The 16,681-nt window shown below is 42.1% G+C and overlaps 1 protein-coding gene across 4 annotated transcripts in view; it reads left to right on the top strand.

Moving 5' to 3' along the window:
* The window catches only part of ADGRL3 (adhesion G protein-coupled receptor L3), a 252,647-nt gene that overhangs the window by 38,733 nt on the left and 197,233 nt on the right, over window positions 1–16,681 (top strand). For all 4 annotated transcript variants that reach the window (XM_041488243.1, XM_041488241.1, XM_041488240.1 and 1 more), the window contains exon 2: window positions 14,631–14,740. In XM_041488243.1, coding sequence (XP_041344177.1) covers window positions 14,631–14,740 — 110 coding nt within the window. The remainder of the gene's footprint in view (window positions 1–14,630; window positions 14,741–16,681) is intronic.

Genomic DNA, 16,681 nt, shown 5'->3' with positions numbered 1-16,681 from the left:
AGTGGTGTGGAAGAGCAGAAATTTCCCCCATAAAGTCACTGTGCCTCACAACAGAAATCTCAGTAGGGGCTCCTTCACCACTTCCTGTCCAGACTTTTGGTGACTGGAAGACACCACCCAAGGGAATTTATTCATGGCTGATAACTGGTTATTTGTAGGAGTGTCTCCTTTCAGGTTTTTTGGTCCTGGACCAGAATTCTGGCTGGGTGAGTCAATGGGAGATGATTTGCTTGGAGATAATAGGCTTCCTAGGCAGAGCAGTTGCTGTTGTCATGGGTGCTCTGATAAGCTGGGCATGGATAGACATTGTCATGCTGACCTTTAAGAAGGTCTTTGGGAACTGATCCATGTTTTTCCCCTTCCCTGATGATGGAGAGTGAATGCTTCATCTGATGTGGTGTGTTTTCCCTGGCAAGCATGGCCCAGTTTTAGCTGAGTCATCCATGGTTCCCCCTGTGGCTTTAATTACGGCGCTGCCTCTAGTTGTCATCTGTCTTTACACCTTCTGCTTACACCACACAGGGACTCAGAGGCTTGTATATGCATAGTAACAGTTCCACGAGATGAAATGCTGCTGTATAAATAAAGCATTCATCACACCTGCAAGGGAGGTTTGAATAAAATCCCACATAGTTTTACTGCGTGAGCAGTGAAAGATCAGAAATGACAAATGGGTTGACAAATGGTGTGCAGTGCATAAATAACATTATTTATTTGCTCAGTTGTGTTGGAGTGAGTGAGGTGAGGCTCACTGGTGTTTTGAGAGAGTTGTCAGAGCATTTGTAAAGGCAGAGGCTGGAGGATCAAGCCCCAGCCCATGACAGTAGCAGGTGGGTAGCCATTAGACGGAAAACCAAAGCTTCTTTTTTTTCCCAGGCTGCATGGTTACAGGGAGCGACACATAGGATGAGATTGGTTGGCACAGAGGAAATTTCCTATTTGGTCAATATTTTAGGGTTTGTCTGTCAGTCTATTCACACTGAACTTTCTCAGCCCTGTCCATATGTCTGCACTGGCTAATTCAGTACAAGGAAGGGCATTGACTATTTATACATGACACTTCAAAAAGCCTGAAGTAAGGTGAGGTCTGCCAAAAGCACAGATGAGGGAAAGCCTCATCTTCTCAACATTTGGAAGAGAATTTTTTGATAGATGCACTGAGAAAAAGAAAGAAGAATTTGGATGCCACCTGTGTCTTAACAAGCAATTCTTGTTTATGCTAACAAAGAGAATAAAATGTAGTCACTCACCTATTATTTTACTGCAGTCCGGGTTAGCAGTAGTGAATATATGGAGTTCTGTTGACCCCAACGGTGAGTTGAGATGTCCTCACCTTTGACTGCATGTTCTTCAGCACCTGAGATCTGTTCCCCACTTGCCCCTTATTAGAACCAAACTGCAATATGGACTACCTAAGTATGGCAGGATTTTAAGTCATCATTCAGAAAAAGAGCCGCTTGCAAGGAGAAAAGGTTTGGACTTCACCAACATAAGAGTGCTCTGCTACAAGTTGGAAACTAGGTCTTTACAACTGTCTATGGAATTAAATCCCGTTCTTTCAGATCCGCAGAACGGAATCTGTGGCAGTGAATTACTTCAGAGAGCTGAGACAAAGTAGCTGCAAGCATCATCAGACCAGTGTGCTTGGCACTAATGGTCCTGACAGTGCAGACTTCAGAGCTTCATGTGATTTCAAAGTCTGGGAGGTGTCATGGCATTATTAACAGCTACTTGCTGAGCTGATGCAGGGGCCTCAGTGTCACATGGCTGGGGGAATTGCTTCTTGGTGTATGGCTGTCACCTCTGTACCCATGCCTCTGTCTCCTGGAAAGAAAAGGGAACTTTATAAATATAAATATCAATAGGGCACATGTGGAATTGGATGTGTCAGAACATCCAGGAGTAACTTCAGGGTCACAAGAACCCAGAACAGAGTTCAGTAGGGCCAAAAGCCAATTGGCAAGTTATTCTTGGCTGGGAAACACGGCGTGAGTCGGTGTGTTCAGAAGTTCATTTTCTGGTCATGGTGCCAGTGCTGAAAAGCTGCTTGAGCCATGGCCTCTGCTCAGCAAGTGACACTTTTTGGGTTTTCTCCCTCACCAGGGAGAAATTTTCCCATTACCTCACCATAGTTTGTCTGAGCATCCACAGTCAGTTCAGTGAAAGTCCAGAGAGTCTGAGCAGCTGGTTACTGTTTTTGTCTGGCTCTTTGCAGTTCAAGTGCTTGCTTTCATTACTTTTACAAAGCTGGGGACAGATTTTTCTCCTCAAAACTGGATCTTTTGGTAAGTCAGAGCAGAGGAGCTGTTTCTGTGAGGGCAGGAGGAGGGCAATACAAGCATTTTAGAGAGAGGGTGGTTAGGATGTAGTCTGTGGCTGGTAATGCTGTAGAGAAGTTGGGCAGAGTTACAGTCAGTGGGTGTGGGTCACATGTATGGCATGGTCCTTTCAATAAATGGTTTTCAGTCTTTTAAAACCTTAATATTCCAGGCAGACTTTGGGTGGATGGTTTGGGGAAGTCTTTCTGGTGGCATGAGCTGGTGAAACTCTTCACATGTTTTCTTGGTACAGGCGTACCCTTGATTGTGCACTCCTGTTACCCAGCTCAGACCCTGTTAATTGTATGTGGTGCCTGTCAAGGATTGTTCACCCTTTGAATTTCCTAGGACGTGGATCATGCCTGTGGGCAGCTATAAGGCCAGCAATATGTTTGGGTTTGTTTGTTTGTTTTTTTCCAGGAACAGGTTGCTTATTCAGTAAAGTGAATACTTGATGCCTTCCTCTTGGCAATGCTGAAGCACTCATGACCTAGCCCATGATGTGGTTGAGAATAGACCATGTTGCTCAGGTATCCAGTAGGTCTCCTAAGATAGCAGGGCAGGTATCAGTGGCTGTGGTCCTCTCCACCCTGGTGACAGCTAGCAGAGAGAGCTAGAGCACCCCAAGGAGCATTAATGCATGAAAATATCCTCCCTCTTCTCAGCCTTCAAATGCAGGTAGGAGGAATGTGACAGTGGGAGCTCTGCTCTCTTGGGAAACCCCACTGACAAATTTGAGGGCTTTGCATGGCAGAAACAGTGCTTTTATTAAGTAACAGAAGCTTAATTAAGTTTCTCCTGAATGTAATAAAACAATACAGCTGAATGTAGATCAGTCCCAAGTAATTGTTTCACTGCTTTAGCAGCTGTTTAACTAATGCTCCAGTGTTAAATAGGAATGCTGATGCTGATATTTTATTTCTTTTTTTTTTTTTTTTTTTTTTTTTAGAAGGGGCTAAGTGGTCTCTTTCTCAGGGGATTGTGAGGTTAGCCTTGGCCCTTTGAACCTAATTAATCAATGGCGAGGCTCTTCCAGGGCCGGCTGTGGAATGCGCTTTAATTGCTCACTCGTGCAGTCATTTGTTTTGTTTAACCTGCGAGGGATTAAACTCGGTTATGAAGGTCCTTGCTTCTGTTGTAGAACAACTCCAGCCATCCAACAGCAGGCTCTCTGCTTGATTCCCGCCTCCTCCGGGGATGGAGCAGGGAGAACTGGAGGGACATCACTCCCTGCTCCCCTTCTCCACACTGCCTGGACACCCTGGCATTTTTGTGGGTCCCCCCATCAGTGTCAGTGAGTTTCCCAGGGTGTGCCCTTGGTAAAAGGAGGATCATTAGCTGTCAATATAAGCCAAGAATTCTCCAGATATCTCCCTTGCTTTCTTTCATTAAGTGTGAAACTTTATAGACAGAAACTTTAATGATTTTCTCTGTGTGTGCATGGGTGTAATCCTGTATGCTCCACTGGGATCCCTCTGGCATCCCATGTCTCTGAACAGCTGTCAGGCAGCTCAGATTCTTTTCCAAACTGCCAGTCTCCAAAAATATTTCCTTCTCTTCTCAAGTATGGAATTTCGCCCTTGAGTCAGAGAGTCTGTGCAAAGCAACGGCAGGTTTTGGTGACAAAGCTGCCCAAAACGTTAGGGTCAGAAATAAAATCTTTTAAACCAGTTGGGGTGGTGACCAGGGCTGTGAATTTCCAGGCTACAGTGAGACTCTGTTTTCTCTTCCAGCCCCAATGAATTGTTTTGAGACATTGTGTTTCTTGTAATGCTTGCCATTAACATTCAAAAGAAAGCTAGATCATTTTAACATGTTTCAAAAAGGGATGTTAAAATTTATCTTCCTTTTTATTAGATCCACTGCAGCAAGGCACCCAGTGGCTTTAGAAATGTAAGTAATGAAAAGCAGAGAACAAATGTTAACTATACAAATGATTTATGGAGACATCTGATGAATTTATCCTGCATCTTTACCCTTTCATCCATCTCCCTGGACTTCAGCTAGTGTGTCTGAGCAGCATCAGTCACATATTTTAAAGCTGACTTGCCAGAGTCATGCTCCATGCTCTGGAATGTGGATTTCCCAGTTTTTGCCCCACCTAAGGCTCCCATACAATCCTGTGCAGGCCTAATTTTTTTTTTTTTTTTCCCCTATGGAACTCTCTGGGTAAGATTACCAAAGTAGGCACTCTGTGACACAGCCTGCTGCCTGAAAAATGCTTAATAGCTGTCAGTATCAACTGCTCCTCATGAGAATTGAGGAGTCCCAGGCCGTGCTTGAACAGCTGGGCCTTTTTACAGCTCCTCTAGGAAGAACCAAGCTCTTTGGAAGAATCCAGCCCTGGTGGGAGGCAGAGGCTTTCTGGAAAACTTTGCCTTTGTGTTTAGCTTCCTCAAAGGAAGCTGTCTTACGTAGAGTGAGTTTAATTCTTAATTCTCAGGCGGGCTCTGTATTATGAAATAGTGAATCCTTTACTAAAAAAGTATTTTCCACATCATCACAAAGAAGACTTGAGGCTGTGCAGAAGCCCTGTTCCTCTGTTCCTACCAGCTGTTGTCCTGCAGATGTTCAGAGGCCCTTTTCCTATCAGACTTTTTCTCAAAGGAGTTTTTTTAGCCAAATCTCTGGTTTTTTAAACATGTATTTTAAAGTCGGATAAGGTATGTAATGAACAAGTCGTGTCCCTGTCAGGATGGTGACCAGAGGGTGAGGAAGGAGAAGAGCTGGAGGGCATATGTAGCTTATGATGGTTGGATGGATGGATGGATGGATGGATGTGCTGTAAACTGCCCTGGGAAGGACAAGTGTGGAAGGAATGGGGTTGTGAGAAGGTAGAGGTGTGTGATCAGACTTTGGTCAGCCTAGTGCTGAGCACAGTGTAAGAAACCCTCTCTGGAGCTGCTGGACGTATGTTTTTAAAAATGCTTCCTTCCATCCCTTCCTCTGTTGCTGCATGCAGCCACAAAATGTTCAGTGCTATGTTTAGACATTTTGAGCAACTTCACAACTGCAGTTTCAATACATTTGATATTTGGCTTTTTTTTCCCCTCTTAGCTTTTTCTTCTGAATATGCTTTGGTTAGGCAATGCAGAGCTGGGAAGCATATGAAGGTTTTGTGACACTGTGATTTCTCTGGAGCTTAAAATCAAAGTGCAGACTTCCTTTATTCAAGATTTGGGCTGAAGATCAAAGAGGCAGCATTGGTTGTGTTGGAATAAAATAAAAAAAGAAATCACTTTTGAATATTGAATAACATGCTTAGTTCATTTCAGGATTATTTTTTGAGAAAATTCATTTTGTTTCTGATTATTATTTGTCTTGCTTTAATGCCTGAAGCACAGAGACAGCCAAGTCTCCTTTGCACGAGGTGCTGTACAAAATCAGGGGCCATGAACAGATTCTGTATCAATAGCACACGATGTGGCAGGCTGTTGGAGGCTGTTTCTTTACTCACTAATATTATCTTTTTGTCTGAACTGCTTTAGCCATGGTGCTAAAGTCACAACCTGTCACATGTTGATCCTGTGTTTCATTTGGTCAGGAAGCTTCCTGTACTCTGCTGCCTCCCTCCCCCCCACCAAGAGGCTGAGGGCCAATTGCCACCTAAACTAAAATCTATCGACCTTTTCTTAAAAATCACCTCAGTACTATGCTATTGGCAAGAGCAATGAGGAGAGATGTTGCTCTGGGTTATAGAAGCAGAACTGCCTGTGTGCCTTTGGTTCACTCTTTAGTTCATCAGGGAGTTGCCCAGCCATGACCTTCTGTGCTGTTTGGACATGTTCATTTTTGTTTCATTCAGTTATTATGTCAAATTTGAGATGGAGTGCAGTACAAATTATTTTGGCCCCAAACCTTTCTTTAACCCTATTTGCAGAGGTGAAAGGCTAATACGTTAAACCTACCAGCCCATGCATACTGATTACTTCAGCCCCTTTAGAGACAATATTCTCTGATTTCAGTTTTATCTTTTGCAGCAACTGTTGAGTGACTGGGATGGGGGCACTGGGTGGTGACAGTAAATGGCACCAGTAACGTGACAATTAGCAAAGATGGATACGGTGAAAGAATTACTGGATTTTTCTTTGAAAATAGTGTGGAATATTTATTTATGATTTTTTTTTCTTAGTACATTTAAAATGCTTCTAAGTCTTAATGTTGAAATTTGCTTCCTGCTCAGCCAGTGCTGGGCAGCAGGTTTGTACCTCACAGTGCTACAGCACCGCAGCCCCTTGGTGTCAGGCAGAGCATTGCTCCCTGGGCTGCAGGCTCAGTGGACAGGCAGGTAATGGTAGACTGAGGGTCTGAACACACTTTAGAGCTGTTGTAGAGAAAATAACCTATTTCAGCTTGCTCTGGCTATCCCACCTCTGGGTAGCTGTACTAAAGAAGAAAAAAACTGGCTTTAACTCACATTTACTTGTGTTAAAATGGCAATGAAGACAAAGTAATGTGGAGTGCCAGCTGAAATTCAGCCCAGATCTCCCTTAGCCTTTAATTTGACCTCCTAGCCCAAATTAAAAACCAGATTGTTTTCTGTTCACAGTTATTTTAACTAGTGTTAAGTCTGGCTAAACTGATGAACCTTTTATTGGTTGGTTTGTTTTAGGTGTTAGCTCTCCTCTCCAGATACCCCGACAGTGTTTTGTAAAGTGGTTTTTTATTAGGCTGCTACAGAAGTTTATGGAGTTGGAAAACCTAGAGTACCTGTAAAAGGGCAGATGTAGTTCTTTAAAAGATGAGCTTTACAGTCTTAAGGCCTGGCTGGTGTGGTGAGTAGCCCTGAGGACCATCCAGTAATGTTAACCTGCCTTGCAAACCTGGCCACCTGGCCTTGCTTGTGTCCTCATCTCCCTGCAGCTGGAGCAGCACCGTGACTGTTTGAGATGTGCTCAGTGCAGATCTGTTTTACATGCTGACCCAAACTTTTTGTCCAAATACAACCATTGTGCTGGGGCACATTGTTGTTCAGCTGTTCTTGCTTTAATATGAAAGTCTCTTTCACCAGGCTTGTTTCCTGTAGCTGCAGGGGTGCTGCACCCTGGCACATGGGCACGGGGCGCTTGGCAGGTTCGCCTGTTGCCTTACACATTTTACACATGCCTTTCAGGATTCCACCTCCTCTCTTCACTGTGCTAATTGAAAGAAGATGGGGCAAAGGAAATCCAAGGCAACTGTGAAATGCAAGAGACATTACATGACGAAGCAGAGGAAAAAGCTTTTGTTGCTTGGGGGAACTCTCGTTTGGAGGTTGATGATGAATCACATCATCCCCACTGGCAGGTCCTGCCCTAGACCTCAGATTACTGGCCTGGGGGGTCCCTGGCAGCCCAGCAGATAAACCATGTTCAGGGGTGCCCCAAACTTTTATTAAAAACTCTTAAATCTTGTGAATTTGCTATTAAATGCCTCTTGTTAAATTTTAAGTGCCTTATCAATGAGTTGAAACACTGCAATTACTTTTTTGGTTTTTAGTCTGTAAAACTGGTATTTAATTTATTTCCAGGACCTGTTTTCCTTCTTGCTCCCAGGCTCTCTATAACATATCAAGGTAGTCCCTTTGGTGACCTTTGCAGCTCATATTTGGTTTGGCTCTGCAAGATTTTTCTGGTGTTTTGCTGGCTAGGGTTTTGGGGTGGTTTTGGAGGCTTGTTTTCCTTCCATTTTCCTTTGCTCAATATACAATAATAACAAGGCGAATGAAATAGGTTGGAGCTATAGAAAGAAAACACCTTTTCCCATCAAACTGTATAAGATTTTACAATAATCATAGCAGTTTAAATGGATCTTGTTGGCATTTCTGCACAGAGGCATTAGGTGAGGCTGCAATGAGAGTGCTCTGCCTCATCCTGTATTAGTTTGATCACATAAGAAGCAGCCTATCTGACAGCTCTAGCACCTGGATAATTAAAACCTGTCAATAAAACAACAAAATGCACTGTGTAGTGGGACTCGTCTGTGCTAGCATTAAACACCACAGATAATTATATTGCAGCAGAGGCTGGAAAGCCAGTCTCTCAGTGCTCTGAAAGATCAATAAAAAGGCCCATTCATAATGAAAAAATGCTAGAGAAACTGGATTTTCATCTCCCTGTCATTAGATGCTTTGCTTTTAAGGTTTTGCAGAGGCAGAAAAAGATTCTGTTGAGGAATTCTTTGTTTCTGGAAGCTAAACAGGTGGGGGATTTAGCTCTGCTTTTGTGCAGCAAATTACTGAAAGCAAATGTGCTGAACCCAAGTCTTTTCTAGGGGCTTACAGTTCTGCTCTCCACTCTCCACTGCCTCCCTTTTCTGCTTGCCTTTTTTGTTTTTTCCTTTACCCCTTATTTCTAACCCATCATGTGAGCTCCACTGTTTCTCTTTGCTTCCTGTTTACTTTCTCCAAGGATTTTTTTAAATTTTTTTTTTCCTCTTGGCTCTTCCTAAAGGGCTGATTTGGAAATATCATATATTGACAGGGGAGAACACACTCTTATTTGCTGTGACAGCCTCTTTCTTAAAGCACTCATCCAGAGAGGAGATTTTTGTGTTCCAGGGAAGAAAAAGGATGTCTTGCAGCATTGCCATGAAGGATAATGAATTAAGTCTGTCTGTTACTGTAAAACCATTAGAAAAGCATAATAGACCTTGAGGAAGAGGCTTAGATATTGATGTCTTGCCTATATTAGCGTGCCTGGGCACATGATGGCTGCCTTGTCTTTGCAGAAAAAAATAAAGTCTGTGTAAAGTAGGTGTTTCAGCTGAGGGCAGAGAGAAAGACTGCCTTGTTTTTTTGGCAGCCAGTGCTGCCACACCGGTGAGTGGTTTGGTTGGCACACGTGGGCATTAAGCTTCCTTGTTGGAAGCTGCTATAGGTGGAGGGTAGCACCAGCTATGAGGAGGGTGTGTTAGCAGAGCATGGGCTGGGTGTGGCGGCTCAGTGCTGCCCTACAAGTCTAAGTTTGTGGATGTGAAGTTTTCCCATCCTCAGGGTGTTTAACACCCAGTTTGGACTCTGACCATCTGTGGATTCGTAGCAGGCAGGTGGCTTCCTCATGTAGTAGCTTCCACTGTGCCATGTTCACAGAAGCTTCTGTGTTGCAGAAATTGTTGCTTCATTTCTGAAGGGCTTGTCTCTGGAGGATAAGGAGATGGAGGGTGTGTTGGGGTGAAATCAGTGTTTGAGCCTCTAGGCTTGTTGTGGAGCTGTAAATGGATTCTCGTTGCTCTTCTCCTGATCTCCCTAGGACAACAGGTGCCTGCCTCCATGGTTTAGGGACCTGCTTTTATTGTCTGCTCCCCTCCTAGGTGAGGAGTTGGAGGACTTGCTGGTATTGCACCTGTGATGATTAATGCTGAAAGGCTCTTGTTTGGGATTGATCTTTTATTTTATGCTGATGTTGTTGACATGTCTATACTTTAAAAGTTTCTGGAAAGCCTGAAAATAAACCGCCAAACTATTTTTTTTCTTTGTCTCTTGATAAATATATTAACAATGTCAGCATTGAAAAAAATAAAAAAATAAAGATACCACAGCAGGAATAAGCAGCTGTTTACATCTAAAGTGATTCTGTTTCGTTATCACAAGATGACCTTGTCACTTACAAATCATAAAAATATTTCCAGGGAGAAGAAATGGAAGTTTGCTGAAGGGGAATGAAGTTTTGGTGTTGTTTTTAGTTTAAGTCTGAACAGAGAGTTGTAAGCAGAGTTGAGCCCCGCAGCTGGTCCTGAACGCAAATGTTTCCTTCAGTCCCACTCCTATAAATGCAAAACAAATGACATATGAAATACTATTCCTGTTTCACATTAAAACTCCTGAAAGTCATTTTCCATTGGAAATGGGAGAAGTTCTGCAAAAATAATCCATGTTTTCTGTTACAGTGCATTTGTTACACTGGATTGACACCTTGCTTCTAGATTAAATACTTTTCCACATATCCAGACAGAAAGACAAAATGGGGGTCTTAACAAGTAGAAGTAAGCAGATGGAAAGAATGCATAGGGAACCCCTCATTTTTTTTCTTTTTTTTTTTTTTTTTTTAATTTTTTGGGGTTTTTTTTTTTGTTTGTTTGTTTTTGTTTGTTTTTTAGGTTTTTTTGGTTTTTTAGGTTTTTTGTGGTCTTTTTTGTGGGTTTTTTGTATGTTTTTTGTTGTTGTTTGGGGGTTTTTTTTTGATTTTTTTTTTTTTTTTTTTGTTGTTGTTTTTTGTTTGTTTGTTTTAAATTTTTTTTGGTTTTTTTAAAATAATCTTGCAACTGTACCAATTTACACTTTTTCCAGTAGGGTGATTTTTCCTCTCCAAAATATAGATGTGAATAACATGAACTTATGTTTATGAGTTGATGGATGCTTAAAGGCTGCCAAGTACCTTGGACTGACTTTTAGGAGAGTTTGTAGTATTCTCTTTTCCTGAACATACAGGAACAGACAGGAATTGGTGTCTCAAGTTGGGCTGAAAATGCTGATCTTGGGTTTTGCTTTGGTTTCTGGTCTCTTGGTTGATCTTGCTGAGCTGAGTGGACACTCTTGGTTCAGGGAAAGTGTCCACAAATCCCAGCAGCAATTATGGAGGTGGCCCAAGACATGGAAAGGGTCTTTGAGAAGCAGTGTCTTTACTCATGTCCCCACCTTGCACTTCAGGGCATAGGAGGGAGAGGGGACTGATGGCATAAAACAAACCAACACACACACAAAAATATGGCTATAAATTTCTCGTCAGATTTCATAATAAACAACAACAAGGTGAACTTAAGACCACCTGAGCGGCTACTTCAATTCTCCTGTGTCTCTGGAACATTTGCCTTTAAAATTCTGGACAAACTAATAAAATGGAAGCTGGTTTTTTAGTAGCATAAATTTGTCTATCTGGTCCCCTAAATTCACATAGTCCTCTCACAGTTCTCTTGTTTGCTTGGCATCAGAACATATGGGGAATGAGGAAATACCCCAAGAGGCCAAGGACTGTGTGGAAAAGTTGTAGCATGAGGGCAATGATGGAGAAAGAAAAGTGGTTTTCTTTGAAGCAGTTGATGAATCAGTGCTAGAAATAAAAGGTGCTTGTGTAAAGGTAAGAGATATCGATGGATGTGAAAAATGTGACTGTAGTTTTCTGGGTTTATGCTAAAGTTATGCTAAAGCCAGCAATGCAATCCATTCCTGCACTATTGGAGAGAAATCCAGCGTGATGCAGAGCTACTGTATAGCTAAGGGAGGTGCTTCTGTGATTGCCCAGTAGAGGAGACAGATTCATACTTACCAGCTTCACACCAGCTGCTGCAGTGCCGGTTCTCCTTGCAAACTGTACCTCCAGTAGCTGGCAAAGATCTTCCTTCAAGAAAAGAGAGAAAAAATGAAAAAAGAAGAGTGGGGGAATGAAGTGGGGTGGGCAGTGGCAGACAGTACCCAGGGCTAAGCCTCACAACTTGCAAGAGTTTGGAGCAAGTATTGCCAAGACCCAGGTGCCAAGAAATCCCAAGATTCCATGTAAAATCCTGTGATTTACAAGGAAGAGCTTGTGGCCTGGTTTGCTGGAAATGGAGTATAGCATGAATACATTATGGTTTTTCTCCCTGTCATTTTCAAGGCTACAGATTCATCATCTTTTACACATCTCCTTTCCTGTGTCACTTTTTGCATGTCACTTACTGTCACCTGGGCCTTTAATCTGTCTGGAAAGAAATATGACAAAGCTGAAGGGACCAGGAATCTGTTGTAAAAGGGATAAAATGCATGAGCAAAAGCAGAGCAACCAGAGCTTTAATGATGAGGGGTTTTTACCTCTTTCTACCCTTAAAATTTCCATAGCCTGATGTCTGACAGTAATAGTTCATTGAAGAGGCATTAGGTTTTTTCGTATGTTTTTTAGTGTAAATTGCCATCTACCTTAAGTGTGCTGGAATGAGAAACCTGTGTGTTTCACCCTGGGATGATAAAAGGAAGCTCAAGATGCCAAGTGCCAGATTCAGTTTTGCTGCCTATGGGAAAGGAGTGTGAAGAAGAGATGAGGTTGAGTTCTTCTGGTTTTCATTTTGTTTGTTTTTTTTTTTTTTTTTTTTTTTTTTTTTTTTTTTTTTTTTTTTTTTTTTTTTTTTTTTCTTGTTTTATTTTGTTTGTTTTTAATATGAAAATATGTATGTATATATATGTTATAGTATGTTTTTAGTTAATTTTGTGAGGTTCTGACACCATGTAGTATTTGTGATTGTATTTGAAAATTTTTAATTTGGTTTTCTGTGTTTCCTCCCCAAGGTGGCACTGATAATTTAATCTCACCTTCTTTGAAAGTTCCTGTGCTTGGTAGGCTTTGCCATCCCCCATTCCAGGAAAGTGTAGAGGGGCTTCAGGATGTCTTAGAGTGGGGGGGAAAACTTTTGTATTTCTGTGCATCCTGCATTCCCCATTCAAACCCTTGTATCATGAAGCCTTTAGTCTCTTTGGTGATATTGCAGAAGGTAGCATGCATTTAAGGAGGTTAAAATTGTGCTGTTAACAGACAGCTTTCCAGACTGTGTTTTCACTTGTGTTTTATGTCCAAATTCTTGCATTAAAAAGAAAGACCCACAAAGAAATGCTGGACCATTCAAAGCAAATGCTTCCTTGCAAGCAGAAAGAAAAAACAGCACAGATGAACCCTGAATGTGTTTGTTCCTTTCCCCACCTCCAATTCCTCATAATTCTGGATCTTTACTTGTGATTTTGAAAGGTATCTTTGATCCATTGCTGTTATTCTGTGTAATGTGGCCAGTGCTGTCCCTTCAGCCAGGAAGACTATTGATTAGACCAGTGAAATTGCTTTTTGAAAGGCACGTTGAGCCCAGTAAAGGATTTTTGTTGAAAGTGAAATTTTGGATGATATTCAAAGCCTCTCCTGGAATACTGCCCACTTGCATGGTCTGAGCTACCTGTAATATCCCAGCATGGGTGAGGACAGTTATCTTTTTGTTAAGAAAATTATTTTTCTGTCTATTAACAAAACTAGTCACTTGCTGTGATAACTGTTGTCTTTCAGCTAGAAAACATGAGAATGTCCCAGCCCTCTGGATTATCTTGTATCCAGCCTGATGAGTAAGCGTATGCGCTCTTATTATTCTTTCCATAAAATTAAAGAAATTATGGAGCTTAAGGCGGTCGCTAATGAATCAATTTTAATTTACAGGCTCAAATAAAATCTGCATTAAGGCTGACAAACTGTAGCTTCAGGTAAACATGAAGCATTTCCACTGAAGACCTAAATTAATTCTCTACTGGATGTCTCAGCTTCTGCCAGAAGAGCAGGAGGGTCAGGGGTCCCATTTCATGTCAGAGGAGGCAGAATCCTCAAGAAAATAGATGCAGTGGTCTAGCCCTTAGGAGGTCTCTTTCTGGCATGCAAAAGCAGAAAAATCAAAGACTAATAATATTTCTCTCGTTTTGTTGTTTTTTTTTTTTTTTTTCTTTAAACAAACAAAGAAGCAGAAGATTTTTCTCTATAGAATCACTGTTTGCTAAATATTTTTGCATCAGAAATTGTACATTAGAGGTTTGTCCCATGAAATCAGAGGCAAATGTGAGCTTCTACACATGCACAAGTCAGTCACCCCTGGACCTGTATATGCCTCAGGAATAGCAGCTTGCAGAACCCAACCTCTGTGTGTGTGCTCTTAAGCTGAAAGATGCTCACTGCAGCAGGCAGGATCAGTTCCTTCTGTGTCTTCTTCATGGAGAACAAGCTTTTTGGAAAAAAAATACTTCATTTCAGGAGGTGCATCCATGCTGGGCAGAATGATGGAATAAAGCTTAGCCATGTGAGCCTAATGCAAGGGTGTTGTCTCGTGAATGATCAGACTGAGAAGTTTCTCTAACAGGCCTTGTATGAAAACATTATTTTGGTTTTTAGACAGCTTATTTGCTGATTTTTCTTTCTCCCACTCAAGTGTTGCTGTTTTTGCTTTGGCTTAAGGAGTATTTGACAAGATTTTTTGTTTTGTGGGAACACTTTATAAAAATGTTGCAAAACATTTTGTTATGTCTGCTATAAAACATGCAATGATTATTTTTTTGTCATCATTGTTGGTTTAGTCCTTGCATTTTGTTTGTGAGGATGCTGGTATTAAAGAAATACCTCCTGGAGGGGAAGGGTTGTGCCACCATGCCTCTTCTCTTTTGGTAATAAGCTGATGAAGACGTTGGTGTTTGCCATCAGCCTCTGTGTGCTCACTGCTGAGCTTCCCCAGGTGATGCTGAAGTCCTGGCTCCTGCATCTTTTTGACACTTCAGGGGCCACTCAGCTTCTTGACCTGTCCTTCTGTCTGGCCTGTTTTCTGACTCTCATCCTTGTTGCTTTCCAGATGCAGTAATCGGACCCAGTGTGCGGTTGTTGCTGGCCCTGATGTGTTTCCAGACCCGTGCCCCGGGACGTACAAGTACCTGGAAGTGCAGTATGAATGTGTCCCTTACAGTATGTATCCTGATATATTTGCACTTGTTATTTCAGTAGAGATTTATTGTGGAGATTGGGACAGCCTTGAGCTTGTCTCTTGTTGCTCAAGGGCGAGTAAAGCAGACCATGTGCATCATATGAGACTGAGCTGATAAGATATGAAAAATGGTTTTCTGTGTCAGGTTTGTGCTTAGGTTAAAAAATCCTAATAATGTCTCCCGTGTTGTACAGTGTAACAGTGACATATCATCTTTTGGAAAACACTTGGGAAACCCCATTAGAGGAAGCAGACCAGAGGAGTGAAGCACTATTGCTGGCTTACAGCTTCTCTTTACAGAGGTTTATGCTTGTAATCATACAGCAGTGTGCTTCAACTGACTTATGCCCATGTAATTGGTGGCATTTGATAAGTGCCTTAAATACAGTATTGTATCATCAAGGAGGTAGGAAGCTATTGTTTTGGGTAATTTGATTTTTGATGGTAGAAAAATATTAATTTATAAGCTTCCAACGTTACGAAGGCAAATTACAGGCAAGCCATTTAGATTGAATTTTTGAGGATAGAAAGCCAGTCACCTGAGATGACAGCAATATGTGCCAAGTGGGAAATTCAGAGCTACAAAACGTTGTGTACCTCAGAATTTGCTTTCTGTGGAAACCAAATTTGTTACATGCAGTTACAGCCCTACTGCCAAAAAGGGTGTACCTGAAAAAGGAAATAGCAATGATAATAGGAGAAGTGCACTTTTTATTAGCAGTTGTAGAGACCTGAGTGGTGAATAACAGCACCATTTCCAGGTTTTCTGTTTGAGCAGGCCAAAGCTTATTGTAGCACACCTCTTAAAATAATAAAGCAGGTATGGGAATGTATGCTTTCAACCCATGGTGTTGTACTGAGAGCACAGCAGGAGGCATCAATCTGCTGAAACCCAGAGTCTGGCTCGAGGACTAAGACCATCTTTGTTGCCTCAAGCGTGGGCTGCAGGAGAGCAGATGTGGCTGAGCAATGGCAGGCACCCTGTCCAGAGGGGAAACAAGAGTTTACAGCCCCTGGGGTGGTCCCCATCCCCCAGGCAGGAGGTGGCCACCTGCCTGCTGCCACAGCCTGGAAAGACTGCGTGGTGTTTGGTTTCTGTGAAACTCCAAGACCACCTCTCTGAGTAAAGGGGACCTCTCTGTTGAGGAACTGGGATACTCTGCTGGCAGCAGTCTCAGTGTGCCCATATTTGATTTTTCTAAACAAAACTGTGAAGCTTCTAAATGCAGTGATGGAATACTTTTTATGGGGTGAGCTATTAAACTCATGGAAAGATTGACATCAGGGCTTAGGATCTACCCTATGAAGCAGAATATACTCCAAATTATAGTTTAGAGTTATTCCACTCTAAATGAGGCTTTTCATTTCAGAAGCAACGCTGTGCATGGAAAGGGTTAGGGAAGATTGGTTTCAACTTATCACAGCAGGTTGTATTTCCCTATGATTTATGATTTGCATGAGGGTATGCTGTTCCCTCCAGAGACTGGGCTGGTAAAGCAGTAGTCATTACCTAGTACCCCTCCACAGCCTTTGTTGCACATAAAACAAAGAGTGGTGCCTCGTGAGAAAGGCAATATGTCAGTATTACACCCCAAAGTGTTAATTGGCCCTGTGTACAAGAAGTAGAATAACTCTTGTGAGAGGTTGCTCAGTAATAAATGTACAGTAGGGACTGAGTATTTTTTAATGATCTGAATGCAGGGAGGAGAAGGATGACAACTGACATGCTGCTTTTGCAATTAAGGTAGCAGCTTTGATGGCTGTTTCCTCCATTTCTTTATGAATCAAATATGGGGCCTCTGTAAGTAGAGTTAGGGGGGAAGACAAAGGGCAGGCACATGATGAAATAGGGTCCAGTCTTCTGAGGTTGTTGTTGTGTGTTACTTAGGAAATTTTGGGTCAAATCCTCATGTGTTGGTATT

This window comes from Pyrgilauda ruficollis, unplaced genomic scaffold, assembly GCF_017590135.1.
Source record: "Pyrgilauda ruficollis isolate IOZ18807 unplaced genomic scaffold, ASM1759013v1 scaffold89, whole genome shotgun sequence".
Classification (NCBI taxonomy): Eukaryota; Metazoa; Chordata; class Aves; order Passeriformes; family Passeridae; genus Pyrgilauda; species Pyrgilauda ruficollis.
The sequence above is the reverse complement of the archived record's forward strand: the minus strand, read 5'-3'. Positions and strand labels throughout refer to the sequence as shown.